The 27,241-nt window shown below is 50.1% G+C and overlaps 4 protein-coding genes, 1 long non-coding RNA gene and 4 other non-coding genes across 9 annotated transcripts; 4 read left to right on the top strand and 5 right to left on the bottom strand.

Annotated features, from left to right (window-relative positions):
- Positions 1 to 2,207: 2,207 nt before the first annotated feature.
- On the bottom strand, positions 2,208 to 11,223 carry KCTD2 (potassium channel tetramerization domain containing 2). Its single transcript, XM_015645953.1, has 6 exons — positions 10,935 to 11,223; positions 9,526 to 9,634; positions 8,861 to 8,952; positions 8,107 to 8,202; positions 6,227 to 6,352; positions 2,208 to 5,583 (listed from the first exon to the last, which is right to left on the bottom strand). Exons 1-6 carry the CDS (start codon positions 11,190 to 11,192, stop codon positions 5,554 to 5,556), a joined length of 711 nt encoding a protein of 236 aa, XP_015501439.1. The 5' UTR covers positions 11,193 to 11,223; the 3' UTR covers positions 2,208 to 5,553.
- A 52-nt stretch (positions 11,224 to 11,275) lies between these two features.
- Positions 11,276 to 13,868, top strand: ATP5PD (ATP synthase peripheral stalk subunit d). The gene is made up of 6 exons (XM_015645954.1): positions 11,276 to 11,346; positions 11,801 to 11,930; positions 12,497 to 12,593; positions 13,061 to 13,132; positions 13,470 to 13,532; positions 13,654 to 13,868. Exons 2-6 carry the CDS (start codon positions 11,809 to 11,811, stop codon positions 13,783 to 13,785), a joined length of 486 nt encoding a protein of 161 aa, XP_015501440.1. The 5' UTR covers positions 11,276 to 11,346; positions 11,801 to 11,808; the 3' UTR covers positions 13,786 to 13,868.
- Positions 13,869 to 15,116: 1,248 nt separating this feature from the next.
- LOC107212288 (5-hydroxytryptamine receptor 3A-like) lies at positions 15,117 to 16,886 on the bottom strand. Its single transcript, XM_033518774.1, has 4 exons — positions 16,726 to 16,886; positions 15,848 to 16,008; positions 15,487 to 15,697; positions 15,117 to 15,270 (listed from the first exon to the last, which is right to left on the bottom strand). The coding sequence occupies exons 1-4, from the start codon at positions 16,859 to 16,861 to the stop codon at positions 15,137 to 15,139; spliced, it is 642 nt and encodes a 213-aa protein (XP_033374665.1). The 5' UTR covers positions 16,862 to 16,886; the 3' UTR covers positions 15,117 to 15,136.
- A 682-nt stretch (positions 16,887 to 17,568) lies between these two features.
- Positions 17,569 to 18,329, bottom strand: LOC117245268. The gene is made up of 3 exons (XR_004499785.1): positions 18,241 to 18,329; positions 17,748 to 17,792; positions 17,569 to 17,653 (listed from the first exon to the last, which is right to left on the bottom strand). It is a non-coding gene; the product is annotated as an uncharacterized LOC117245268 (long non-coding RNA).
- Positions 18,330 to 19,638: 1,309 nt separating this feature from the next.
- On the top strand, positions 19,639 to 19,711 carry TRNAR-UCG. The gene has a single exon. It is a non-coding gene; the product is annotated as a tRNA-Arg (tRNA).
- Positions 19,712 to 20,057: 346 nt separating this feature from the next.
- On the top strand, positions 20,058 to 20,130 carry TRNAR-CCU. The gene has a single exon. It is a non-coding gene; the product is annotated as a tRNA-Arg (tRNA).
- A 1,964-nt stretch (positions 20,131 to 22,094) lies between these two features.
- Positions 22,095 to 22,167, top strand: TRNAR-CCU. The gene has a single exon. It is a non-coding gene; the product is annotated as a tRNA-Arg (tRNA).
- A 1,038-nt stretch (positions 22,168 to 23,205) lies between these two features.
- TRNAR-UCU lies at positions 23,206 to 23,278 on the bottom strand. The gene has a single exon. It is a non-coding gene; the product is annotated as a tRNA-Arg (tRNA).
- Positions 23,279 to 23,891: 613 nt separating this feature from the next.
- MRPL58 (mitochondrial ribosomal protein L58) lies at positions 23,892 to 26,322 on the bottom strand. The gene is made up of 6 exons (XM_015645316.3): positions 26,135 to 26,322; positions 25,542 to 25,578; positions 25,377 to 25,436; positions 24,687 to 24,769; positions 24,413 to 24,582; positions 23,892 to 24,130 (listed from the first exon to the last, which is right to left on the bottom strand). The coding sequence occupies exons 1-6, from the start codon at positions 26,297 to 26,299 to the stop codon at positions 24,046 to 24,048; spliced, it is 600 nt and encodes a 199-aa protein (XP_015500802.1). The 5' UTR covers positions 26,300 to 26,322; the 3' UTR covers positions 23,892 to 24,045.
- Positions 26,323 to 27,241: the final 919 nt, after the last annotated feature.

The raw sequence follows: 27,241 nt of genomic DNA, 5'->3' as shown, positions 1-27,241 counted from the left end.
CAGAAAATCTGTGATGTTTCATCACTTGTCTTTCCCCCAAGCACCTGGCAAAGCCACCTGGAGGATTTTTTCCCCTTAGTTGTCTCTGGAAGTAGGAGGGACCAAATCCTGCTATGGGCAGGTACAAAATCCCTTGGGTGTTTTTATGGTGCCATTCACCTCCTGCCTTGATGAGCACCTCCTCCCTCACTCACAGGAGCTGCTTGTCCCTGGGGATGTGCCTTCACTGGCTATCCCACTTCTTCTTGGGGCAATAGCGTTTGGAGGCAGCCTGGGGTGCTCTGATCAACCCAGACAAGAGTCAGGGCCATTACCTTCTGCTGAGGCCAGTTCTGCTGCAAACCATCCTCCCTTTCCCTTCTGCTGCTGCAGCAGCTCTAGAGCAGCCTGGCTTTGGCAACAGGGAGAGCTGAGCTTTGGGTTCATGGCAGCAGCAGGACCAGCACGTTAGAAACTAATGTACAGGGTTGATTTTTATTTTGGTAAGTTAACAAATGCTGCCAATCCCACATAACCTCTCATCACTTGATAATTCTGAGGCGTTACCTGTTCTGTAGCAAGTAAAGAAATGAATTTTTAAAGGAGTTAATGGGTTTCACAGCACTGGATGGGAAAGTGTGGGATGGTGCAAAGACCTGGCAGCTCCAGCTTGTGGTTTCTGTAGGAACCACTGAGTAAAGCTTGTGTCTCCTGCATGGTGACATGGCATTGTGTTAGAGGAGCCACCTGCCTGGCAGAGCAGGAGGTGGTTAAAGGTCCTGCACAAAGGCTTTTCCAGATTATGCAACCTTATAGGACAGCCTGAAGGTGGGGCAGCAGTGAGGTTATGGCATTATGCAAATCTGGCTGTAACATGAATTTCTGCTGACAAGCCCTCCCTGGTGAACAAATAGGTGTGTGTTGTCAGCAGTGCCAGCCCTGCAGTTGCTATCTCTGCCCAAGACTCTCCTAGCACTTGAAGTGTGGCTTTGCTTTGGGCAAATTCACTGGCAGTGCAAACCTGCAGTCAGGACTGGAATAGAGAAATGGGTCAAGAGGTTTGAAAATACTGTCTTAACTCATGCTGTGTGGTGACTTGGCTCCATGGTTTCTGGTGAGGTCCCTGCATGGGGAGAGTCTCATCCTCTTCCACTGTGCTGGTGTTAAACCCTGGTTTGAGGATGTGTCAGCCCATCCCTGCTCTGTGGTTTCGAGGTCCTGTGGCAGTGAGGATGGAGAGGGGCAGCCTTCAGAGGACACAGGAGGCAACAGCCACTTGCAATCAAGAGTAGGATTAACTCAATCCAAGACTTTCCATTCTTCACTTGTGTCCTTGCTCTTTCTTTTCACTCTATTTGGCCTGAATTGCCGATGTCATCCAACTTCTGGCAGCACCAAAGCTGAAAGTCAGACCCTTATTCCATGTGGTCTAGTATTGAGCACTGGCTTATCAAATGACAGCTGACCAAAAAAAAGATCCTCTTCCTGTTTTAGCTACTCACATTTAGTGGTTGTATTAATGTTCTACTCTCCTGTGGTTATCAGTGGAAATGGTTAGGATAAATGTGGAATTTGAGATTATTTTAGAGATGAAGCACCAGAAACAAGCTTCAGTTTTACCTTTTATGGAAGCTAAATATGAGCAAAAGCAGGGAGCACAGTTCCTGTGGAAAAGCAGGCCGCATAACTCTCCAAGTCTTGCTTGAGAAAGTGGCCTGGGAAATCATAAGGAGGAATTAAAACAATCCTCAGAGATAGAAGACAGCCCTGCAGGTGCTGTTTGTCAGTTTCTTGTTTTCTTGCAAGAGAAGGTCAAGGAGTGGTGTACACCACTGACTAGTGATGGTGATGTGTTAATTCACTAATCAATAAGTTTTACCTTTCTGTATTTTCATGTATTGGTCTATAAAAGAAGATCTGAGGCAATAAACCTCGCTCTCCAAGTCACAGGAGAGACTGTGTCGTGCGTCTTGCCGTTCCCAATAAAGCGACAACCTTTATCCCTTTATCCCAGTTTTACCTTTATCCCAGAACCTCATTAGATTCTCCTTTTGGCAAATGATTGTTAGAAGTGAATTGAAGCCAGAAACAAGCGCCCAATCTGCAGACTTCTTCCCCCATAATGCAGTACCTGTGTGGTGCAGGCAAAGCAGCAGGCTGCAGACTGCCCTTCAAACTTTTTAAAACTAATTTCAGATTCTTTATTGGAAAAAAAAAGTCACAGCATCTCAACTGTTATTCAAACACATTTAATAAACAAAGAGAAACAGTAGCAAAGGGCACTGACACATGACAAACTGTACAAAACCTCTGGGTAGGAGCCCACGGCCTGGCTGCTCCGGCCCCTGCCCCGCAGCCAACCAGGCTCCCTTCGCCTCAGCCCTCTCAGTCACCCCTGAGAAAAATCAGTTTTTAAAAATGTGCAGAAACAAAGACACTTCAAGAGGTTATTTCCAGTCTTGCCATAATGGAACAATTTAGGCCACTGCGAAAGTTTTTAAAAAAACCAAAGTGTCATACGCTCCATTCCCAGGATTAATGCTTTAAAGTGAACCCCTTCCCAAGAGGCATAAGCACTCTTGGACAGCCAGTAGATCTACCCCTGCTCTCCTACTCTACTCACAACTTACTACACTTTTTTAGAGTGAACGGGACATATTTCATCCTAATTCAGCACTAATTTTGATATAGTTGTGACTGAGTGAAAGGCAACGGAAGGAAAAGCCTGTTTGAGCATAGAAGGGATGCAACTGGTGCATAATGCTGAGACTAACCCTGTCTCAGGGTAAAGGTGACCTAGCACAGTCAGGGAAGGAGAAATCCTTCACTGGGAATGGACCTGCCCTGGATGGATTTCATGCCTGGTCCTAAATACCACACAAAATCTTGAGCATCCAGTACCAACGATTTGTTTTCTACCGTAAACTTGTTCTGCTTAACTTCAAAGGACCCTGCAATGGAACCCAAAGGTCCATGGTCCCCTGGCATGTCCTCACTGCCAAAAGCATTATAAAAGGGAAAACCAAGATGCAACTCTGATCATTCTTGTGCTCATCAGTTAGGCAGCTGTGCCATTCACCTGCTAATGGTCACTTTTAGGCTCTCTGTGGTTCAGAGGGGAGAGCAATGGCATCACTGCATCAGGCAACCCTCCAGGGGGCTTCACCATGTGCGGTGTTTTTGGTGACGCAAAAAAAAAGCCAAGGAAGTGTTTGTTATTCTTATCTACTTGAGCTGTATTGGACAGAAAGTCTCTCTCCAGCCAGGGTTGCTTTGACCTCCATGGTTTAACAAGCTGGCATCAGTGTGACAAACACAGCCTGATCAGTTCCTGCTGCCTTTAGTTTGATATTTCTCGACCAGTTCCCAAAAACTCCCTCCTCTGAGGAAGTGGAACATGACAAATGAGAGTATTAAAGGGCTTTTCAGGCTGCTAACTTGCATACGTGTGTTCCTTGATTTCTTAGCTGTGAGCACAGACAGTGGCTGAGGCTTCAGGATACGGACAGAGGAGGGAGATCTGTACACATCACAGTGTTGTTCAGGCCCAGCCAAGGTGGGTAGTCTGATCACACCAACACCAGCTCACCACGTTATAAACAGGGCAGATGGAGGGAAGCAGAGCTGGGATTTTCAGTGTGATGGAAAGCCAGCTGTGATTCAACAGCCTGTCACTACACAATGTGAATTCAAAGACATTTGGCACAGTCTGTTGTTACCAGGACTAATCTAGCACAGACAATTAACCAGTCTGTCTTGAGAATGAGGCAAAGGCTCCACTGGAGAAGGTACACTGGCAAAGCAGGGTGGAGGACAGGCAAGAAGATGTGCAGAAGGACTGGAGAGAGGCAGAGCACAGCAGTGCCACTCAGTGTCTTTACTGCACATCTTGGTCACTGAACTGGTTGTTGGACTGTTGGTAGGACCCTCTCAGCAACAAGTGGTTAAGATAGAAAACCTGCCTAATTCTGTGTAAAAACTTTCAGGAGAACATGGGTAGCTGAAGCCCTCCAGAAAGGAGCCCAACCCCTCAGTCCAGGTGAGGAATTTTCTGGTAGCTTATTGAGAAACACCTGCTCTGAGCTTGTCAATGTCTGAATTCCAGCATCTCTGAAGCTTTGCTGTAATGTCAGTTTGGGACTTGACTGAAAATGACCCAAGTGCCTGGACACTCAGGCTACAAAGAACAAAGCCAGGATGAAAGGGGAAAAACATGCAGCAAATTCCTATGAAATTCCGTTTACCAGACTAGGAGGAACATGCCCTTGTTTAGGGGTGGCACAGAATAACAGAGGGGAACCAGTGACTGCAGTTTGGCTAAGATAGAATTCAAGAGAGGCACAAACGAACATTTTGCACATCCATCCAAGGCATTCCAAAAAAAAAATAAAAAAAAAAAAAAAGGAAAGAAAAGTCACAAAAGTTGACACATCACTTTGGACAAGAAACATTACAATAGTTTGGCAACTTTTCACCAAACCCCCCCACCCCAACTCTGTGATGTCCCTCTGTAATTTGAGGTGATCTCTTAAAGGTGGGGACATGAGGGGGCTGCAAGTGTATCACTGCATGTTAATAGGGGATCTCCTCTCCAAAGGATCTTGTGGGGTCAGACAAACCTACCTGCTTGGTACAGTATGAAAGAAATTCTGCCTGAAGCCCTCCCTATGAGAGGGAAGGAGACAGAGCCCACACTGCTGGAGACAAACAAGGCAAAGCTGAACTTGGCAGCAGCAAGTCCCTAAACCTTGTGACTTTGTACCAGGCTAAGATATGGCCATGGCAGGGTACTGGAGGGGAAGATGTCACCACTTTTCCACTGTGGAGAAGTGTAAAGGACAGAACGATCACTCTATCACTATTTTGGGTGAACACAGACCTCTTTGTTTATGCATGCAAAGTAATGGGCTTTGGAAAATACCAGGAGCCCACATGTAATAGTATTACCAGTGAGACCTGTGTCAGATGGACACACAACTCTCCTCCCCTCATATCTAAACTCAGCTCTTAGGAATTGAACAAGGAACAAATACAAAGCAAGGATGGAAAAGTTTGTGTGGGTTTTCAGAAGTGGTTGTTTTGTTCCTCCTTTTAAAGCCCTATTCTTCAGATTTGGGGGAGAAAGGGGGAGCACTGCAAGGTCCCTGTACATTTCTGGTGGCAGACCTGGGTGCAAGAAATGGCACAGCTCAAATATGGACCTTCCCACCCACAGCAGCCTGTGGAAGGTGAGATTGATTACAAGGGCCTGAGGACCTGAACAACCTTCACAAAGGCTCCAACGGGGAATCTGGCCCAGCCATTGTCAGAAAAATTCAATACAGTGCTGGCCAAGAAAATAAAACAAATACTTGTGGAAAGGACTATCCAGCTGGAAGAGTCTTCTCCTTCCTCGGTTTCCAGGGTAAGAGAAAAGCCTTTGGTTATGACCAGAATTATTTGCCATTGGCAGGACAGGCTTGGCTTTGCATTAGCTTGGTTATTGTACAAGGGCTGGGTTGCTCTGCAGAGAGATGCTCTGCCCAGCTGGACTGCCCTGTGACATCCGGGAGTTTAATGGAGTGGACACTTGAATTACATCCGGGATCCTCGCTCCTGAAGAATCTGAAACAGGAGAGACCTGTGAAAACCTCTGACAAGATTAAATGCAAAAGTTCCTGTTCAGAGTCCTTGTTTTTTGCAGAGAAAGGAAACACAGACTAATGTGAGAGCAGCTTGAAGGCTTTTGTGCCACCACAACAACTGATAGGCTGGTTAAGGGTGAGCAAGACCCTTCTCCAGAATCCTGCTCAGCTGCTTGCCAGGCGGTAAAGATGTTGCCTTTTGTTTCTGTTCTGGGGAAAAAAGTGGATTCATAGAATGGCTTGGTTTAGAAAGGACCTTAAAGCTTACCTTGTTTGACCTGTCTGCCATGGGCAAGGACACCTTCCCCAAGACCAGGCTGCTCAGAGCCCAAACATCTTGTTTCTCCCTGCAACATCCTTCAACCATAAAACCTGACTACAAAGCTCCATGCTATGCTGTTCTCCCTCGTCAAGTTACTCTTTCCTTCAGTATTCTGGTCTTAATTTGAAGTGCACAAAGAGCCTTAGATCTTGTCCTACAGTAAAGCATGAAATCTTCCAAGAGGGAATGATATAGAAGGTAGTGGGAAAGCTGATCCACAGAACTACTGCTGCAGCTTGGTGCAGGAAAGGTTCTTCTTTTTAGGGGAATTCAAATTGATACATCTGAGCAGGCACCTTACCTTGGCCTTCTCGCTTGGCTCCTTGACAATACCATTGGTTGAATTGTTGAGCTCCCTGGACACAACACAGAGGAATTCTGCCTGGTCTTCGTTTCCATAGTTATAGGAAGATCCAATGCTGATCAGCTGTGCAACAGGAGAAAGCCAAGGTAACTATCAGTAAGTTTTGATTTTATTCCTACAGTTACTGTGAGATAGACCTATGTCAGGAGATCTGTTCTGGATGAAGTGTCTCCTGCAGCATCCTGTGTGTGTGTAAGGTAGGGACACATCTGAGCTCCACAGCTCTCTAGTGGCACCTGGAGCCCTGGGAAGGAATTCCAGCTTGAAATTAATACTGAACACAACAGAACAATGCCCAGTTTCTGAGGGAGGAAAAAGGGAAAACAGATTGTACAATATATAATATTCAGTTCACTCAGACGTGGGCAGACATTGCCAATTGCCTGGTCCTTGCTGAACTCGGCTCTCAACCTGCCTTGTGACTGATGTGGAAATAGGAATTCTTTACCCTAGGCAGATGTTAGATTAACTGGGAACATGTGGCAAACAGACACTGTCCTTTATGTAGATGCTGCCAAGATGGAGTCTGGTATCTCCGTAAATGGGATTATATTATATTACTGTTGTGTTGAGGGGGTCTGGACTCAATCCAAGAAATCCCATCTGTCTCATTCATCATTATTACATTAAAAGGACATCCTGGAGTGCAGAGCTAATTTGTCATTTACAACTCAGTTCTGCTTTCCAGAAAATAAATCCAAGTCATCTGAAGAAAGCATTGTGACTCTTAGCAACTGTGTGTATCCAGGAAACTTTAACGAGCAGCGTGCACCTTAACTTCCAAGTCCTAATAGATTTTAGAAGAGCCAGCCCCATATTTATAGATTATAGATTTGAAAAGTAAGATTAGGAAAGATCTAAGGGTGCAGGTTCCCATGAAAGTCACTGCCTGTAGCCTCAAGGTTTTGGGGGTGTAGATATGGATGTGTGAAAGGCAGATTCTGTAAACTGTTGGACAGCAAAACCTGGATGTTGGAGAACTGCATTTCCATGGAACAGTGAGTGATTCTTGGTCACAAGATTTCACTGCTTCCTCACAGGTGCAGGTTTTTGGCCACCTCTCCACTCTGAGATAGTTTTCAGGCATTACAGAACAGTTCCATAGGAACAACTGATGGGAAGTGCTGTTTCTAATCCTCTGCCTCACTTCATCTCAGCACATTTCCCACAGCATCCACTTGTACTGAAGCTGGACTAAGTGGGAAGACATTGCTGTAATCCACAGAGCCTCTTCTGTGGTTTCTTAATATAACATAACACACAGGCCAGCTGGCTCCAGTTCTCCCTCCTCAGAAATAAGACAACTGTGTTTGATTCCAGAAACCAAACCTGGAACTAATGCCATATACAACTGCAGTGACACCCAGTCCTGGAACCAGCTGCATTGCAAAGACATCTGCAGGAAGTTCTCATGTCACTCAGTGCCACTTTAGCAAATGCAGCAGTCGTGGCTTTGAGGTTCCAAGAAAGTTGTGCAGTGTTTTTTCATGGCTCTGGTCATTTTCCTGAATAGAACTGTTATACTGTGGCCTGGTGTATGTGATGAAATGCAGAGAATGGAAGAACTGCTCTGGGATTTGACAAGGAGACAAGAAGTCCTGAGAGAAAATGAAATCTCTCTGGCAGCTTGAGTGACTTCTGCTCTCTCCTGTCAGTAACCAGACACAAGTGGACACAACCAGACACAAGTGGATTGATGCTCAGGTAAGACTGCTTATTCAGAAGAGCAGACCAGTGTGAAGTGCAACTCAACAGGCAACTCTGCTTATTCCATATCCAGTTTGCAAAGGAATTCTACCATTCCTTGGTAACGGTACCTGTTCAAATTTCCATCCGTCAGACATGGTGGACACCATTTGTGTGAGCTCTTCCTCTTGGCACTGCAGCACTCTGTACACGTGTTTCACAGGTCCCTGGAACACACAGAACAATTGTTGTAGTTTAGTAATTGCCTTACTAGTATCACTCTAGAAAGTTAATAAGGTGCTCCTGCTCTTGTCTAAGGAAGTCAGAGCCCCACAGGTTTTCTAAGGGCTTTTTTATCCCACTGATTTCAAGACAACCATATGCCTGGCACTCTTCTCTTGAAAACTTTCTAGGTGTCTGAGCTACAGTGAAAGCAAAACTTCTTTAGCTTTCAAAACCATTTGCTGCTTTTTGAAAATGTTTCTGAAACTGAATCTACTGGGTGTGCTGATACCAACTGAGCATCAATGGGAAAAATGTCACAGAGAGACAAAGGGAAGAAATAGTTTAGAGAAGGAAGAGTTTGAGCTGTTCTTTACCAAAGCAGTATGTTTTGCTTTATAATCACATGTTCCTGGTGGTTGTTCTGCTCCTGGCCCCTGTCCTGTAAGTGTCCCTTGCCTTTCCCTACAGTGCTGAAATGACTCAGTGGTCTGTGCTTTATAAAGCCACACTGGAGACTCTTTCCTAACCATGCCCTGCATTCACCTAACAGCATTTATTCCCCTGTTACTTCTGAATCAAAGAAATGCTCCTGCAAGGGCCTGCAGCCATGCTTGTCCTCCTGTGCCACAGAAGTGACTCAGTAACCCAGAGGTGCATTACTTGAGAGGTTCTGTTCTCGTTGTCGCGGATCCGCTCCTTCACCAGCCGCACGAGGGATGCGATGTTGTAAAACTCAGCCTCTTCCAGCACCCCTGAACAGGAACCCAAAGCACAAATTCTGTTACTTTGCACAGGGTAGAACGAAGATGATTCTGTCATAAGGATGCAACACCTGCTCCTGACTCTAAATCTAGCCCAAATGTCAGAATCCCAAATGTGCCACCCACCTCCTGCTCCCAGGCTATGAGAAAATGCCTGACTAGCTGTCACCTACTTTTGTGACTTAAGAGGATCTTTAAGAAAGATTATCCCCATTTCCTTGGGATTATCAGAAATCTCATGGTACAATGTCTGTTTCTTCACCCAACCCCATCAAGGGAAGGCCCTCAGAGCTGCCTGTTTGGGGAGAACCATGGTCTGTGAGGGGCAGATGGCCTGTAGCAGACCTTGGGCTCAGCAGAACAGTGACAGGGTGTGCTGTGAGCTGCAGCCTCTGCTTTTGGGAAGACACAGAATTTGATGACTTAATCCCTGCTAATGAGCAATTAACATTACTAACAGCACTCATGGGAAACTTGCTCACACCTTCACACCAGTCTCTGGTGAGGGCTCCTGGATGTGCTATCAAACAGCACTTCCAGCCTTTCCTGGTGTTTTTCTCCTACCTTCCTCTGCAAGCTCCTTGTTTATGATGAGCTTCCCGTGCCGGAGGTAGTTCAGTATCGGACCGAAGTACGTGGGGTCTCTGTCAATGAGATAGGCCCCTGTCTCATCCTGAGAACAAAACAGGGATGGCTCAGTGGTACCAGGAAAAACTAATTTCAATCTAAAACAAGAAATTGAACAGTTTCTCTTTGAGAACCTGGATTCATTTTCCTGTGGAAGGTGTACAAATGATGCTACATTTAAACCATTTTTCAGTATCTGATTCACAAACATTGCAGCCCAGTAATGCTGGCAGTTGCCTTACATGAAGCACCTGTACACACATTTTATGGACATGGAGAAAAACGCTGGGCTTGGAAGGGTTTTTCACTGCAGTAAGAACCAAAACCTACAAGTTGTGTTCCAGCTAAGCTTGTTTTCCAGACTAGTTTAGCTAGGAGTCTCTGGAGGAAAATGGAATGTCCACCTGTAGCTAAGGGCACCTGACAGCCAAAACAGTTCATTTTTTTTTTCCCTTTCCACTACTGCAAACACACATTGCAATGCTCCAGCCATGGGTCCAGCAATACAACAACTATTGGCATTAAATAAACAACAATTGACAGCCAAAAGTATCTCTTGAGCAGCTTTGAAGCACATCCCTCTCTTAATGGCATTAAAGCATTGTTTCTCCTGCCAATCTACTCTAAAGCAGTAAGAAACTGTGCAAACCCACTCTGAAATATCTTCTCTCCTCACTGATGCTGCTGACTGATATTTCAATCACAAACATGATTTATCTTGTGATTAAACTCTGGCTGACCCACTCACAATGTATTTACAACAACTTGTACAGCTGATCCTATGGAAAATCTGCAATTGCAAGAATAATTGTTTGCAAAATCCTTACAATAAACCGCAGTGACTTCAGAACTGTCCAGCCATGCAAAGAATGTGCACCATGATTTTTTATGAGAGTGCAGTATGTTAAAAAACAAAAACAACAACAAACATGTTCAGCGTGAGGAATTGTAACATTCCTGTTTCTAGGACTTTCGTTCCCCGCCGTAACTGCTGTGGGCAGGTGGTTTGTTCCCCGAGCAGAGTCCATGTGAGGCCTGTGGCATGTGGGTGTCACAGGTGTCACAGGCACGAGGGCAAAGCCAAGGCCCGTTCCTGGGGATGCCATCACCTCCCCGGCCGTGGGACACGAAGGAAAGTCGATGATGTGTCAGAGTGACGTGCCCCAGATCCGTGGGAGATCGGCCCAGCCGGGGTCCGGGGCCGCACAGGAGGCTCGGGGACAGCGCTAGCCGGGGGTGTCCCCCCGCCCGTGGGACGAGTCTGGGCACCTTGGTGACACCGTGGGGGCTCAGGGAGGGGCTGGCAGGGTGTGTGTGGGGGGGTCCCGGCCCCGCCGCGGCCTCACCTTGTCGGAGCCGAGCTCGGGCCCGTCCTGGCAGCAAAGACGGCACAGGAAGGACTTGGGCTCCCGGCACAGCGTCTGCCGGGTGCTCACGAAGTACGTGCCTCCCACGTTCAGCCGCACCCACTTGGAGGCGGCGGCGGGCGGGGACAGCGGCCCGGCGGAGCCCGCCGCCGCTCCAGCCGCGCGGGGGCTGGGCGGCCCCGGTGCCCCCCCGGGGCCCGGGCTGGGCGTGCGGCCCCTCGGCGGCCCCTCGGCCATGGCGGAGCCTCAGCGCCCGCCCGCCGCCATGGCCGCTTCCGGCTGCGCCGCTTCCGGGGATGATGACTTCCTGTGCAGCCGCGTTCTGATTGGGCGAGGGGCGCGGAGGGGGCGGTGCTTCCGGCGACGGCGGCTGCGGTGTCGGTCAGTGAAGGTGAGAGCGGGACCGGGGGGGGGAAAGCGGGGCTGGGGAACGTGAGGGGCTCCGGGAAAGGAGTCCCCAGGAGCGGCCGGGGAGGGGGTCTGGAATCTCGAGGCTGGGGGACAGGACAGGCCGGGGACGTCCTCGGTGTTGGGAGGCTTGTGGGAGAGGACGGGGGCCAGCGTGAGGTCGCCGTGGGGCTCAGGAGCGACCCCCGTGTCCCGATCCCCCAGCGTCCCCGTTCCGTGAGCCGACCCCTTCCCGTGTCCCCGTCCCCCGTGTCCCGATCCTCCAGCGTCCCCGTTCCGTGAGCCGACCCCTTCCCGTGTCCCCGTCCCCCGTGTCCCGATCCTCCAGCGTCCCCGTTCCGTGAGCCGACCCCTTCCCGTGTCCCGCCCCCTCGGTGCCGCCCTCCCCGGCCCCGCTCCCCGCCGGCGCTGGGACCCACCGGTGTCTCCCGGGCCAGGCGGAGCCATGGCGGGACGCAGAGCTGCCCTTAAAGCCGTGGACTGGGCGGCCTTCGCCGAGCGAGTGCCTCCGAACCAGCGAGCCATGTTCAATGCGCTGAAGACCCGCAACGATGCGCTGACAGCCCGGTGAGTGCCCGCCCGCTCCCTCAGGGCCCGCTCAGCCCTCGCCCAACCACCCAGCTCTGAGTGCTGCTGTCTGTCGCTCTCTGGTCCCGCAGGAGTGTCCTCGCAGGTATTAAAGCAGGTCACCTTGAGACAGCTGGTGGCTTTTTTTGGCAAATCACCTTTAGTTAATCTTCCCCAGAGTAAACCCGTAGCTGCAGTTCTGTGAACGCACTTCACTTTGGCCGGAGTTTGTCACTGTTAAATGCTCTACAAATTCATGTGCGGTTCTCAAATCCTGTAGCACCTTCTGTCTGATAGAGTGCTGGCTGTTGCAGGGAATGTTGCTAATTTTCTCTGGCTCAATGTTGTGAAACAGCTTTGCCCTTCCTTAAGGGCTGCACCCAGAGGGGCAGAGTGAAGCGGGGCAAAGCTGCAGGCTGAGCTCTGCTTGTCTGTCCAGAGGAGCCTGTTCCAAGGGCATTTGCAAGAAATGGTTTGTTTCAAACCTGAAAGCACCTAAACTGAACATAGTAGGCTGTGCTCATGCTCAGGTTGCTGCTCATGTCAGCTGTGCTCCATCCCTTCAGGCTGGCTGCGCTGCCAGAGAAGCCCCCGGCCATTGACTGGGCTTTCTACAAAGCTAATGTTGCCAAAGCTGGAATGGTGGATGAGTTCCAGAAGAAGGTCAGTCTCCTTGCCAGCTGGGTATTGCTCTTTGGAGTTTAATTGGGGAATTGAGAGGAAAACACCAGGATTGGTAGAGGAGGTTGGTTGTGTCACTATGAAAATTTACTTCCCAAGACTGGAGGCACTCGCTGAGCTCCAATGGGTCTGGGAGCTTTGTGTTCGGGGCAATAACTCTGTGATAGGGTAAATCTGGGGTTAGACCTTCCAGCTTCCTTACATGCTCTGAGAAATGGGTGGTGTGTGGTGGGCAGGACAGAGGAGATGGCTGCAAGCTCCTGGGTGAGCAAGTGCTGCTTGTGGGGGGACAGAGGACAGCTTCACTGACCACTTTTTGCTCGTTAACTTACGTGGTTGTGAGCAAGTCCTAGGAAGGAAAGCTCCCCTGCTGTTAAGGGAAGATTACCTCAATGTGAAGGATTGTTTCAGTCAAACAGACCTTACAAAATTTGTCTTTCAATTTACAGTTCAGTGCACTAAAGGTTCCTGAGCCAGTGGATACACAATCTGCCAAGATTGACGCCCAGGAGAAGGAAGCTGTAAGTGAACTGTTCTCTACTGCTGGGGTTGTCCCTGCCTTTTGTGGGGATGGGAAGGGGTGGGAGGGAGGGGATGTTCTGGATGTGCCCCTGCATGGGCAGAGCAGCCTGAGCCAGGGCACAGCTCTGCCCTTCACACATGTCCCTGGCTTTCTTAGCAAGGGGATCCCTGCACAGGGAAGGGTTTGGCTGTTTGGGATCTGCTGGAGGTTCCATTGTTTACCCAGTGTAACAATGATGGATTTTAATGCCAACTGAAAGCATGGGGGGGTGCAGGTTCATGTTGGGTCAGTGTCCTTATCATAACCACACTCCCCCCATCCTCTGCTCTCCCCAGGCCAAGAGCACTGCTGAGTACATCCAGGCTTCCAAAGCCCGCATCGCCCAGTACGAGCAGCAGGTGAGGCTGGACTTTGTTTAGGGAATAATCTCTGAACCCCACCCTGGCACACTCCTTGCTCTCCTGGGTGTGCTTTGCTCTTTCCTGCTGACTTCTGATGTGTCTGTCCCTGCTTCCACAGCTCCAGAAGCTCAAGAGCATGATTCCCTTTGAACAGATGACGTTTGAAGACTTGAGTGAAGCCTTCCCTGAAACTAAACTGAACAAGGAGAAATATCCATTCTGGCCCCACAAGCCAATAGCTGATCTGTAAACTGATCAGGGAGTAGTTTTATGACTGTCAGACTGGATGATCATCTAAATAAAGAGCTTTCTCTGTCTGTGGCTTAGATCTTAGATATGAGTTCTGAGTAACATGGAGCAATACAATAACTCACAAACATTCCACTTTTCCTGGATTTTGTGTGTTCTACACATGAGCTTGTTTTGGTAGCAAGGACCAAGCTCCCTGTCCTGCTGATCAATCTGAGCCCTGTAAAATGCAAATAAAACTCGTGTTCCTCTCTGTAACCAGCAGGTGCAGGAAATGGAGTTCTCCTGCCCCTGCAGGCAGACACTTGCTCAGAAGTTGAACACGTGTAGCCCCTTGAGATGCTGGAGTGCATTTGGCAGTGATTTGTGTGTGTCTGCAGTGTCTCAGGACTTCTGCAGGCACAGGGCTGGGGCTGATTTTTGGGCTGATTGTGATTGATTAGGAGAAGCCAATTGCAAAAGGAGTTGAAGGAGTGTTGAGATGCACACAAAAAGTTACTTTTTTAGTTATTATTAAAAACACTTAATCCTGGTGCTCCTTTTCTCTTTGCCCTGGATTTCTGAATGCTGCTGATCTCACTGGAACTCACAGAAACAGTAAAGACTTGCATTGTTTTATTTAATAATCTGAGGTGGAATTCTTAAACACCTTCCTTGAAGATGGACACTCCTCTAAGAGAAAGCAATCAATTCCCTTTCCTCTTGGTCATGTTTGAGGTCAGAATTACAGATAGGTAGAAGGAAGATTTTACAAGTATTTTATTTAAATACCTCAGTAGCCCACAGAATAGTTCAAGAACATCTGTAGTTCTACTGAACCAGAATACAAAGCACTATGCATGCTCATCTCGGGTCCTGTGGCTTTGGATTTTAATTTAATTTTATTCAGGTAACTGAACTGCGGCTCTGTGAATTGAGCAGGAGCAAATTACAGCAGAGGGTCAGAAGCAGCACAGTACAGAACAATGGAGCTGGCACCGGGCAGAGCTGATCTTCAGCTGCTCCATTTTACAGAAATCACAGTAAAAAAGAACAGGGACAAGAAGAGGTGGCTATAGAGAAGCACCTTCTCCAGAACTGGCAGAAATGGGTCCAGCTCCTGCAGCTGCCAGAGGCGTTTGTTCGGCTGCCCTTGTCCCTGGGCCTTCTTGGGAGGGTGCAGCAGTTGGGGACCTGCTTTGGCCAGGTGCCCTGGGGGTTTCTTGGGCAGCTTGTGTGGATCTGCAGGGAGCAAAGGGCAGTGTCAGCACAGCAGGGCCACCATGGCTCACACTGCCTGGGGCACTGTTTGCCCTGAGGAAACCCGCCCTGGCTCCAACAGATGTGCAGGAAAATGCCCCAAACCTACTCTGTTAAAGTGTTTTACCTTGCTGGAAGCTTCTGAGGACCTTGTCTAAGCCCAGGGATTTGCGCTGCTGGTACAACAGGAAGAAGGTGTCTAACACAGCCATGATCATGAGCAGGAAGGTTCCCAGGAAGAACACCACTGCAGAACAACAGGAAAACAGAAAGCTCTGAATAACTGGCATTTTCTTACATTCCATTGCCTGGTGGGGAACAGGGAAAGTCTAACTCTAGCAAGCTAATCAGGCTTAGGTGTTCATGACTTCAGTGTTCATGAACATGTCCATAAACAACCAAAGGCTTTCCTTAGGGCTGGTAGCTGGATGAAAATCAGGGTTTATTCAATAAAGGTGGATACCTATTATAGGTGGTTTGTTGGAGGAAGTAGGGAGGCTGTTGTTGAGAATCACAGCCAGCATGGAGCTGCCAAGGATGATGGCAATCTGGAAGTTGATTTTCTCCTCGAGAGAGCTGGGACCAAACAACACAGCCATGTCCAGCAAGTATAGGGCACATGTTGGGAGGATCAGGTTCAGAATATAGAGAGTGGGTCGTCTCTCCATGGAAATCTGTTGAGGAAGATGGGTAAAATTTGATGAGCAGGAGATGACTCAATGTGTTGACAAATGCTGGTCCCTTAATGTAAAAAATCATCTTGTTATATACTGGGTTTTTTTACTGCCAAATCAGTGCAGTATAATAGGGAAGTGCTGTCATACCACATAGGTGACCACAGAATATCCTTTGTCATCCAGGATTTCCGTGTATTCAATGATGCTCAGGTTGGTGAACTTCCATTCTCCATCAGTTAGGAGGAAACTCTGGCTGTCTTTCATGATCTCAGCTGGTGTCCGTCTCGTCTTCATGACAAAGTCTGTTACTGCTTGGGCAGGAGGCAGAGGGGGAGGGAAGTTGAAGAATTTAGGAATTTATTAGAGGTCAGTTATTCCTCTCCCTTTCCCACCCAGCTGAGGGTGTGTGCAGACAGGGAAAGGAGAGGTTTCATGCACTGCTTGGGTTTCTCAGCCCATGAAGGAGAAACTAAAAAGGTCTCTCTGAAGAGGCTTGGCTGGACCTCTGGGATTGTGGATCAGAGGGGAAACATCTGGTGAATTAGGGTGGTTGTCCTTTGTGGATGGGACTGGGAAGATTTTGCATCACCTCTGCTTATATTTCAGCCCTTCCTGTTGGGATGAACTCTAACTGGAGTTTGAATCCCTAAAACTGTCCTTTTAATGGTTGGATTTGATGTCCTTGGAAATCTTTTCCAACGTTAGTATTCTACGATTAATTTCCTCCCATTTCCATGCCTTTCAGGTGTGTTTAAAGATCAGTCGTGCAAAATTCTATGTGAACAAGTACAAGTTTTGCAGGAAGCCTCTTGGTCTCAGGTCTCTTGGTTTGTAGAAACCAGTCCTGGGAGGGACTCGCCACAGGACATCCAGATTGTTCCAGAGGTGTTGCTGGGAAATGTGCCATGACAGAATGGCAGCATTTTAACTCATTTTCCCTGGTCTCATATCACCTCAACCCCATTGGGAGCATGTGGTGCTCATCTAGTCCTCCTCCAAATTCAGCCCAGAGGTGGTAGCTGTACCTGGGTAGAGGAATGAAGCTACACTCAAGTTGCACATCTGGGTGTCGAAGGGGAACTTGAGGATTATCAAACTGCACGTCAGGGTCACCTGGAAGGGCCGGGTGGAGTTGAAGCTGCCGTTGTGCATGAGGACCATGTAATTCAGCTCTGGGTTTTGCCCATTCACCCTGGAGGGAACAGACAGGGAGAGTAACTGAGCCTAAGATGCTGCCTATGCCTCAGACCCATAAAACAAGGCTGTGAACACCCTGTTTGGAGGGCTCTGAGCCATCACCCAGCCATGGGATGCAGCAGGAGGAGAGGAAACCAGGGCTGGGAGAAGGGCTCATGAGCCCTTTGGGACCAAGGTTTGCTGTAGCTCCACACCTCCTGAGCACCTCCTGTTCTCTGCTCTCTGCTCCCTGCTCTCACCAGGGCAGGGACTCATTCCTGGCTCTGCCTCCCAGTCCTTTCTCCCTCTGGAGAGCTGGTGGAGGTGCCCATCCCTCTGTCAGACCCTCAGTGCTCTGCCCTGTATCTTTCCACACACTACTAAAGGTCACTTTATTCCACAGGAGTGCTGGTTTCTGCTGCTTCCTCAGCTTTAGCTACAGCCCAGAGGGGATATTTCAGGAGCTGCTACAGTATTGCAGAACCACTAAGTGCTTTGTATAAACTATGGTCATCATTAATCTAAATTAGGAAGCTTTCAGTTACAGAGAGCTCAAGGGAACAACTTTTAGCCATCTGAGTTTATCCCATTTCCTATAATATAACCAACAGTTTGCATCCATTGTATTTCTGTTAAGCCAGTGGATAAAAATGAAAGGGGAACCTACCGCTCTAAAATGAAGATGGGGGGTGACCAATACGTATCCATGGGCAGAACAATTTCAGAAATGTTACAGAAATCCTGTGGGTCCCAGGTTGCAAAAGGGTTTTGCCATTCCTGATGGAAGAAGTTGCAGGAGAGAGATGAGCTCTGGGCTGGGCACCAGACTTTGTGTTGGACATCAGGAGAGAAACACGCTTGAGGGACCTACCAGGTTCAGGACGAAGTAAAAACTGACTGTCTGGAGCTTTTCCACCTGGAGAAACAAAGATATTTAGCTGATTTTCTTAGATGTATCCAATGCAGAAGCTCTTCATGGGGCACAGACTGCAGTAAGTGGGTTGGGAGAAGAGCTTGTGGCTCTTGATCCTAGGGCTGAAGAGTGGGAGCGCACAGTCCAATGGTTAGGAAAAATAATAGATTATTGTTAACATTTCCATGGCAGCGTCCTGCAAATGCACTCCCCAGTTCAGGCACTCTGCAGGGTTTTTGGAGCCTCCTACAAAGCAAGCTGCTTGTCTGGATATGACTTCTGGAAGGAGGGGGAGAAAACACTCCAGATCTTCCAGAAGTGCTTTCCAACAGCAGAAAGCTGAAGTGGAAGGGGCTGATTCTCACCCCTGTGGATTTGCTGTCAGGAGACTCAAACCCTGGCCTACTAATAGCCCAGGTTCCTGTTACAAAGACTCATTTTGGATCCTTACCACAGACAGAATTGCCACCAGCATGAAGTCCATCTTCACTTCCACAGGCTCATTCAGGTTTATTTTGGGCAGAATGTACGTGTGCAGCTTGTTGTGAGAGGAGATGTTCAGGTAGTCAACAATGTCATAGTAGGTGCAGAGGTACTTTGGAGCAGCCCCTGCTGGAAAGAGAATTCCACTTGAAACACAAAAACATCAGACAAGACCTCAACCTGTGAGAGATGCACCAAAAGAGAAAGGGTCTGGAGCTGTGGATGTGAGAAACATCGTTAACACACAAAAATCCCTTCTCGCACAGATGAGAACAGAATTCCTTGAAGGTTTTCTATCCCCCTTGCACTTACCTGTCCCAAGAGAAAAGGTGAGGATGGCTACAAAAACTCCCTGCATCATCTCCTGCTTCCAAATAAGGAGGAGAATGGTACCGTGTGTCTTATGAACCAGTCCAGGACACGTCATTTGTTATGTGGAAGTTGATTTGATATTTATTAATGAGGGATGGATTTTTGTAAACAGACATTTTATCTGTTGGAAGGAAGAAATTGCTAATGGTTTGATGCACTCAGCTGGCTCTTGGGAGTAGATTTTAGTTGTGGTCATGTAAAAATGAGGTCATTAAAAAAAAAATCCAGCAATTTGAGGGAGAAGAAAAGAAAGGGCCCAGCCTCACAAAGAAAAGGCAAAGAGCCAGAGCTACTCAGTAGCAAATTTAGTCTCATTTACAGGGCTGAGAGTTTGCTGCAACCCCACCGAAATGGATCAGGAATTAGTGCCTGTGTGACTGAGGGCTGTGGGGGAGGCTGCTCTCCTTTGAGCCCCGGTACTGCTCGCCAGCAGACCACACCGTGTCCTCATTTCCCACTGAGCTTTCCATGCACCCAAGGATTTTCTAGTTCTGCCTCCTTGTTGATCTCCCATGCTCCTTATGTTCTTTTCTGGGACCTCACAGTTAAAATGAAAGGGTCAGAGACTTCTGTGTTTTCTATGTGTCTGTGTTTTCCTCTGCTGCCCTCCTCTCCATCTCTGCGATTTTTTTCTGCTGTCATCCCAGTGATCTTTGTGGGTCCCTTCCATCCCAAGATACTCCATGATTCTGTGATTCTGTGAATGGCTCCAGGGCAGCAATGGCAGTCAGCAAGTCCCACACTTGATTCTCCCTCCAGCAGCAGAATTCCCATGGCAGCAGGTGGTCCTTCCCCAGCCATGTCCCCTGCCATCCCCCCTGTCCCCCACGGCCCCCCGTGTTCCCCACAGACCTCTGTGTCCCCCAGAGAGCCCCGTGCTCGCCCTGGCCCCGTGTCCCCGGCGCTGCCGCTGCCCGGAGCTCCGGGGGGAGCCGGGAGGGGCGCGGGGGGGATGCCGGGGGTTGGCAGCATCACTGGGGGGCTGCAGCGCAGTGACCGCGTGGCCTAATGGATAAGGCGTCTGACTTCGGATCAGAAGATTGAGGGTTCGAGTCCCTTCGTGGTCGGCCTTTTTTCCCTCCTGCTTTTAAATAATCTTTTCCCGTTTCTCCCCTCGCATCTCTGCCCCTCGTGGAGTGGAGGGAAAACGCGAGTCCCAGCTGGGTCGCAGCGCTCCCGGTGCTGCCCTCAGCGCTCCCGGTGTCCTCTCACCGCTCCCGGTGCTGCCTCAGCGCTCCCGGTGCTGCCCTCAGCGCTCCCGGTGTCCTCTCACCGCTCCCGGTGCTGCCTCAGCGCTCCCGGTGCTGCCCCGCGCCAGCCCCGGGGGTGGCCCCGTTCCGGGAGCGGCCCCGGGACGCCCCCGTAGCGCGGGGTCGGGGCCGTTCCCGCGGGGCGGGGCGCGCGCCCTGCGCAGCCCCAGTGGCCTAATGGATAAGGCACTGGCCTCCTAAGCCAGGGATTGTGGGTTCGAGTCCCATCTGGGGTGACCGCTATGTTTTGCCTCTGCCAACACCGTTTCCATGCTCTTTCTTCCCGTTTCACTGCCCTGGGCTTCCTCCTCCTCCTCCTCCTGCCCCTGCGGCCACTGGCTGTGGCTGCTTAGTGGGGAGACATTCCCCATCCCGGTGGGAGATCCCAGATGAGTCAGGAGAACCCAGAGGTGTGGATAGACCAGCGCCCTGTCCGAGAGCAGCACTAGACACAAAACCTGATTCAGGGAAAGACCAAAGAGGGAGGTCGAGGTGGTCCATGATGTGTTTTGGGACAGCGAGGTCCCCATGGCAGCTCCAGGCTCTCTCCATATGCCAAGAGCCGCTGTTGATGGGATGATGTGACTGTCTGCTCCCAGCTAGTGGTCCCTGTTTAAATTTCATGGAAAAGGGAAACAACGAGGAGCAGCTACAAACTGCCCCAGGATTGGGTGCAAAGGTGGATGTTTTGTCCAGCAAGTTGTGTGGTCCCAGATCTCAGGTGAGGCTGTGATTGAGGGGATAACAACCAGCTTTGCTTTGGGACCTGTGGATGAGAGGTGTTAATGAAAGGCTGATTTTTGGAGGGATGTTAGTGAAAGGATGGCTCTGGCCAGGTCATGGACATCCTTCAAAGTGTCCCAGAAGGCACCAAAGCAGAGCAGTTGCAGTTGTTTAATTACCTTTGTCTGGGCAGAGCTGGGTTTTTCTTGAGTCAGAGAATTTCAGCTGTATTTTTCTCTCCTTCCAGGTGCATCCTGTATTTATTACCAGCTGCACTCAAGCCCCAAGCCCATTTATGCTGGTCCACCTTGCCTGGGGGAACCTCTTCCCGGAGCAGGACAAGTTGGGATGGTCGGGAAGCTTTACTCCACCAGGAACCACGTCTCCAAGAGGGGCTGGTCAGTGGGGTCACAGTTTGGCTGTGCTGCCCTGGGACCAAAGTCCTCTCCATAAGTGCCTTTGGAATAATGCCCTCTCAGATTTGTTGCATTAAAAAGCTGCCTGGAGGGTCTTTTCTTGCAGAGTTAATGGATTTTGAAAGCAGCTGTGGTTAGGGTAATGTCACTCCAGTAAAACACAAAGTGAAGTTTCTTTTTAAGTAGATTTTCTCTCTTAGGTGTGGGAGGCTCTGCTGCCTGGAAAGCAACGAACCTACCCAAGCCCTGGACAGTGGACAACTGACAAAAATACCTTCCTGTGGTGGGCTTTGGGAAACTTTTTTTGGGATTAGATGAGAAACATGGGTTTTGGGGAGAGCAGCATTCGGGGACGGGTGGACCAGAGCTCGGAACCGGCAGCAGGCAGGGTCTGGGCCGCAGCTGGAAGCCGGTTCCTGGGAAAAGGAAAGGGTGGAGATAGGGATGGCTGAAATTTCCCATACTGCCAGGGGTGCCGGCTGAATTACGGGGGGCTAGGGCTGAGGTTCAGTTTGCTGTGTTTCACTGGGGAATACCAATTCACTGCCGTTTCCGTTTGCGCAGTGCTGCTGGATCCAGCTAGAGTAAGGGGTGTTGAAACCTCTCCTATCCCAAGTGGGACTCGAACCCGCGGACCCTCCGTTACAGGACCAATGCTTTGCCCACTCGGCCATCGGGGCCGCAGCGACCCCCCGCCCCGGCCCCCCCGCGCTGGCACTGCGGGGTCCGGAGCGAGCGCCGCGTTCCGGGGGCGGTTCGGGGCTTCATTGCACCCCGAACCGGCACAGCCAGCTCCCGCTGGGGCCAAGGGGGCGCAGGCGGCTGCGCGGGGATCTCCACTCCCCCACACACATCCCCACGTCGCGTTTGCGTTTGTGAGCTGCGCCGGGAGGTGGGGGAGATGGAGGCGGGCGGGGAGCGGGGCCTCGCTCTGGGGACTGTTCAGACCGGGGTGGGCCCAGAAGAACCGAACCGGACCCCCCAGTCCCAGCAGCAGCAGCCGCGCTCCCGTCTGGCCAGCAGAGAGTTAAGTGACGGCGCCTAAAACACGCGAGTGCGCGGCCCCAGTGGCCTAATGGATAAGGCACTGGCCTCCTAAGCCAGGGATTGTGGGTTCGAGTCCCATCTGGGGTGACTTCTTTTCGCTGCCGAGGATCCGCGGCGGATGCCGGGGTACCCTGCAGAAGGCGCGGATCGGATCGGTTCAGGATCGGTTCGGTTCGGTTAGGTTCGGTTCGCTGGCGGCGGGGAACGCGATACGCCCTTTCCTGCAGCCCCTTGCTGCTTCCCCGCTCTCCATCCCGCACCGCCTGCCGTGGATCAGGCGTTTTTCGTGCTGTTAAAGCAGGCGCAAACTCGGAATCTGCTTTTATTCCCTGGAATTCCCAGCTCCTCCGCGCTCCGGTGTCAGGTGCTCGTCCGGGTCTTTACGCCTTTGAACCAAAGTTTTCCAAATCTGAGGGAAAGGAGCCCAGAGCAGTGGGTGGTCCTGGCAGTGAGGTCTCCTGGGGATGGCGAGGCGCAGCTCAGGCTGTTGCTGTCCTGGATGGGGATGGTGGGAGGATATTCAGTGTCACCAAAACATCGCAAGCAGCGACATTCCCTTGTTTGTAAAGGCCAGGGAACAGCACAGAGCTTCAGACACCTGTGTCTGTGAGAGGGGTGCTGGCAGGGACTGCCCTCCCATGCCCAGGGAAGAAGAGGATTCACCATCCCTGGAAGTGCTCAAAACGTGTGTGGATGCAGCATTTGGGGAAATGGTTTGCTGGTGAACATGGCAGTGCTGGGATGGACTTGATAAAGCTTAGAGGTGTTTTCCACCCTGAATGATTCCTTGCAGAACAGCTTTTGATGGGGGAAAATGTGAAATGAGGTGTCTGCTCCTGGTGCTGAGAGGAGTGCAGAGGCCAGGGCAGGGCTTTCTGGGGGTGTTAGGATGCATTGGAACGCTCCTGCATCCCCCCAGCATTCCATTTTGGGGAAGATATGGGCTTTGAACAGTGTTTCTGCAGATGCAAACATTCTGTCAGGGGAGAGCTCAAAGCTCCCTTTCCAAAGAGGATGCAGCAGAGTCCTGATACCTCACAGTGTGCCCCAAATAAACCCGAGGGACAAATTCCCTCTCTTATTTGGGAATTTGGAATGTTTTCCTAAAACAGAGCCACTTCTCCCCACCCCAGGTGGGACTCGAACCCACAATCCCTGACTTAGAAGGCCAGTGCCTTATCCATTAGGCCACTGGGGCCCTGCCAAATATCCAAAAAGGGTAATTTTGGTTTCTTTGGGCTTCCCAGTAATCCCACTTGGCAGTGGGACATCACATGACAGAGCTTCATCCTCCTTAAACAGGGTCCACCAACAAGCATGGAAGACTCATCCAGAGGATTTTAGTGTCCCACTTCAAAGGACAGAAGCTTTCTTGACTCACAGGATGGGTTCTGTATCCTAATGCTGAGATTTCTGCCAGATTCCTGATGTGGCTGTAACTTAACCAAATTACAGGCTTTGTTTGGTTAAATAACCACTGAAAGGAATAAAGCTGAAAGGAAATAGAAGGAAAGAAACATCCCTCTGTGGGATGAACTTGATGATCTTTGAGGTCTTTTCCAAACTTAATGCTTTAAGATTCTACTTTCTACTTAGATATGTTGCTGAGACTGCTTTTATTCTTCCTGTTCTTTCCCCAGAAATCTACTGTGGCTTTGTGTTCAGCAGAAGAGGGTGCTCTGATGCAGCACAGGCTGCTTGAAAAACACAAAGAACATTAAAAAAAAGAGTCTGACAAATATCAGATTTCTTAGTTCCTCTCAAATGTGAACAACAATTCTGGAAAATGACTGACAGACCATCACAGTGTATCACTGGCTACAAAAGAAGATGTTAAACATTATTTTTATTTACACTGTCAGGCTATTTTTATTCAATACAGCTCATGAGTTTAGCATCATCTACAGCTGCCAACACCACTTCTTTAGGAAGATGGAATGCCAAGGGCTTGGATCTCTGCTGTTCTCAGTCAAAGTCTGCCTTCCTGCTCTGTTTTATAGTTGAGTGTATTTTTTTCTGTCGTAGCCGTTCCCGGTTCATTTTTTCCACCCTAGAACAAAATCAAAATATCCCTCAGTGTACAAAGAAAATATTTAAATATTCAACTGTTGAGATATGATGAACCAACAAAACATCTTCAGATAGAAAAAAAAAAACAGTCCCTGTTCTGGGGATATTACCCAGCAAAGCAGTTAAAATCTAACGGATGAGTGGTAGTTCCTTAAAAAAAGGAATTTAAAGGAGTATGAACAAAATTGTTTAAAAATGCTGCAAATGAAATTGTGTAACATGATAACCTGAACTCAAATAAAGACCATTTAAATGAAGATACCTCTCTATGAGTTTCTGTGCTGTCTCCTTAGACACCACCTTGGGTTTCTCAATTGCCTCTGTGACCATGGTCCGGATTTTTTCCAGGCAAATTGCCAGATTCCTCATTTGGTAGCGACTCTCCTCTGAGGTCACAATCAGCTCACCAGCCCGGTTTATCTTATTCCTGTGCTGAAGGGATGGGAAAACGTGATGTGAACACTGAAACCTCATTGGAACTGTGATGTTCTGACACTGAGACACTGAAACCATGGTTGGAAGGGGAGGGTTGGTACCATCAGAGCCATTTTCTGTCTCACAGCTTCAGGAATCCAGTCGGCTGATGCCAGGTGGAAGCGAACCTCTGCTTTGGAATTCACTGGGAGGAAAAACAGGGTCTTTGTTTCAGTGTCACAGCCTGCCTTCCTCAGATTCATGAGATAATTCAGCCTGATCTCTGCTGGCTTTCAACATGGGATGATTCCATGATGAATCTCCTGAAAGGTCACAGTTCTTTTCTTGCTGTATCTTTACACACCACTCTACAAGACAAACTTATACCTGTCACAGCATTTGCCTTTCTAGACACTACAGAATTTACTGCCTGCCACTGCCTACCTCATTTTTAATGGCAGAACAGGGAGTATTTTAAGTCTATTTGAATTAAGCTGAGAATTTCTTGCACAATGACCTTTCAGAATCCAGCTGGCTCATTATATTTGATGTATGGATAGAGGTGGTGTTCCTTGTGGCATCTGTAGCAGGGATGATCGCTGTAAGTGTTCATAGGGGCATCAAATGTGTTACCACTGGTCTCCAGCACTATGAAGACTCAGAAGTTGTGTTAAAATGCAGGGCGAACAATGAAAAATAAGTATCCAGAAGCATGAAGACGCTGTTTAACTTCAGGTTCTCAATATTTTGCCACATGCTACAGAAAAACAATGGAAAATGGTGGTTTGTCCGAGGGAGCAGCTGTTCCTCACCTTTATTAACATTCTGCCCGCCGGGGCCGCTGCTCCGGCTGTAGGACACGGTCAGGCGAGCTGGAAGAGAGGGGCAGGGGCTGAGCCGGGACGGGGCCGAGCTCGGAACACGGTGCCGGTGTGTTTGCCTTCCCGGCAGGGCTGTGCTGGGCGGGGGGCACTCACCCAGGGGGATGTCGAGGGCGGGCGGCTGCAGCTGCTCCTGGAAGACACACCGGGGGCGGTGTCGGGGGATCCCTGTGGTCCCTGCGGCCCCTCGGGCGGCCCAGCCCGACCCGGGGACACGGGCTCGGACCGGGCTCGAACCGGGTCCGGGCCCGGCCCTTCCGCTCGCCGCGCCTCACAACAGCCACGGCAGAGCGGAGCCCCGCCCACCCCCACTGTGACCCCGCCCACCCACACGGTAACCCCGCCCATCCACACTGTGACCCCGCCCATCCACACGGTGACCCCGCCCACCCACACTGTGACCCCCGCCCACCAGCATCATGTCCCCGCCCACCCCCACTGTGACCCCGCCCACCCACACTGTGACCCCGCCCATCCACACGGTGACCCCGCCCATCCACACGGTGACCCCGCCCACCAGCATCATGTCCCCCGCCCACCAGCATCATGTCCCCGCCCACCCGCACTATGGCCACGCCCATAATTAATAATCCATTAAATTAACCCCGCTTTCCCGCTGTCAATCAACCAATAAACCCCGCCCAAACGCCGTCCCTTGGCCTCTTCCTCTTTCCCCCCGCCCCTCTGACCGTGGTGCGGGCAGCGGTTCCTTCCTGCCGCGGAGGGTACAGCTTGTCCAGGCTGTGGGAGCTCCGGTATTCGGTGCCGGCGGCGGCTCGCTGCGAGAACCGGGCGCACAGAAGCGCCGGCCCCAGCCGCGGCCGGCACAGGCCCCGCAGCGTGTGCGCCGCCATGTTGGCCCCGCGGTGCACTCCCGCCAGGCTTCCCCACGGAAACGGCAGCCGCGCGCCGCGTTCCGGGGCGGGGCGGGGCGCAGGAAGCAATGGGGGCGATTTAGAGGAATAAAAAGGCTCCTTGGGGCCTGTGGGGTGGATTTTGAGCGTGTGATGTCCGTGCTGGGGCTCTGTGGGGCGGGCAGTGTCTGCAGCACTAATGGGAGGTGTATGGTGCCGAGAGAAGGGGATGCGGGGGGATGAAGGATGAGGGATGATGGAGGTTGTGGTGTCTGTGCGCCCCAGACCTGCGTGGTCACCAGCGCTGAAAATGAAAATACATCCCGCTTTTTTAATGTGTTGTGTAGTTTTTGCATCTGGAGTGCTTCAGTTTTCACGTCTTTATCCTGTCAAAGCGCTAAAGAGTTACATACACATACACATGTATATACACACATCATTTCTGTTGATGCTGATACAGCAGCGGTGGGTGTAGGATGCAGGGGAGTGAGGCAGTTGTGGAAGCCCTTCAGCCTTTACTCTTGCTGGAGCTGTCAGGCTGGCTTGACAAGAAGGGTGTGCGTTCCAGAGGGGCAGGGATTGCTATTCCTGGCAGCAGGAAAATGCACAGGCAGGGATGGGCTGTCATTTGCTCTGCTGTTTTGACAGGAGCTGACAATCTCTTACTTAAAACTGTGGATGAAGCCAAAATGGGTGTTCAGAAGATGACACAGACTGTGTGACTGATCTGAGTCCCACACAGATAATCCATTTAAAGTCAGGGAACTCAGTCCATGGGAGGGAGAAAGTCCTGAACATGGATGGTTCTCTGCCCTGGCTGCAGCCGAGCAGCTCCTCACTTTGCTTTAATCAAACTTCTGGAGTTCTGCTCCACTGCCCTTGTCCACACTCAGCTGAAAACAAAATGCTTTAAGGGAAAAACCCAGAGCTGTCAGAGGCAAA

This window comes from Parus major, chromosome 18 (genome assembly GCF_001522545.3).
Source record: "Parus major isolate Abel chromosome 18, Parus_major1.1, whole genome shotgun sequence".
Classification (NCBI taxonomy): domain Eukaryota; kingdom Metazoa; phylum Chordata; class Aves; order Passeriformes; family Paridae; genus Parus; species Parus major.
Note: the sequence above shows the minus strand (reverse complement) of the source record. Positions and strands in the feature narration are given on the sequence as shown.

What these genes read in the sequence shown, in the direction of transcription:
- KCTD2 (XM_015645953.1), bottom strand. Translation starts at nt 11,192, where the DNA reads ATGGCCGAGGGGCCGCCGAGGGGCCGCACGCCCAGCCCGGGCCCCGGG. An exon ending in CCGAGCTCGGCTCCGACAAG is followed by an intron (nt 9,635 to 10,934) that starts GTGAGGCCGCGG and finishes TTTTGTTCTCAG; the next exon opens with GATGAGACAGGGGCCTATCT. An exon ending in CAAGGAGCTTGCAGAGGAAG is followed by an intron (nt 8,953 to 9,525) that starts GTAGGAGAAAAA and finishes GTTCCTGTTCAG; the next exon opens with GGGTGCTGGAAGAGGCTGAG.
- ATP5PD (XM_015645954.1), top strand. Translation starts at nt 11,809, where the DNA reads ATGGCGGGACGCAGAGCTGCCCTTAAAGCCGTGGACTGGGCGGCCTTC. An exon ending in ACGCCCAGGAGAAGGAAGCT is followed by an intron (nt 13,133 to 13,469) that starts GTAAGTGAACTG and finishes TGCTCTCCCCAG; the next exon opens with GCCAAGAGCACTGCTGAGTA. An exon ending in TCGCCCAGTACGAGCAGCAG is followed by an intron (nt 13,533 to 13,653) that starts GTGAGGCTGGAC and finishes CTGCTTCCACAG; the next exon opens with CTCCAGAAGCTCAAGAGCAT.
- LOC107212288 (XM_033518774.1), bottom strand. Translation starts at nt 16,861, where the DNA reads ATGGTCCTCATGCACAACGGCAGCTTCAACTCCACCCGGCCCTTCCAG. An exon ending in AGCTTCATTCCTCTACCCAG is followed by an intron (nt 16,009 to 16,725) that starts GTACAGCTACCA and finishes CTGCCCAAGCAG; the next exon opens with TAACAGACTTTGTCATGAAG. An exon ending in ATTCTGTGGTCACCTATGTG is followed by an intron (nt 15,698 to 15,847) that starts GTATGACAGCAC and finishes CTTCCTCAACAG; the next exon opens with ATTTCCATGGAGAGACGACC.
- MRPL58 (XM_015645316.3), bottom strand. Translation starts at nt 26,299, where the DNA reads ATGGCGGCGCACACGCTGCGGGGCCTGTGCCGGCCGCGGCTGGGGCCG. An exon ending in CGCCCTCGACATCCCCCTGG is followed by an intron (nt 25,437 to 25,541) that starts GTGAGTGCCCCC and finishes CCTCTCTTCCAG; the next exon opens with CTCGCCTGACCGTGTCCTAC. An exon ending in GACAGAAAATGGCTCTGATG is followed by an intron (nt 24,583 to 24,686) that starts GTACCAACCCTC and finishes CCATCCCTTCAG; the next exon opens with CACAGGAATAAGATAAACCG.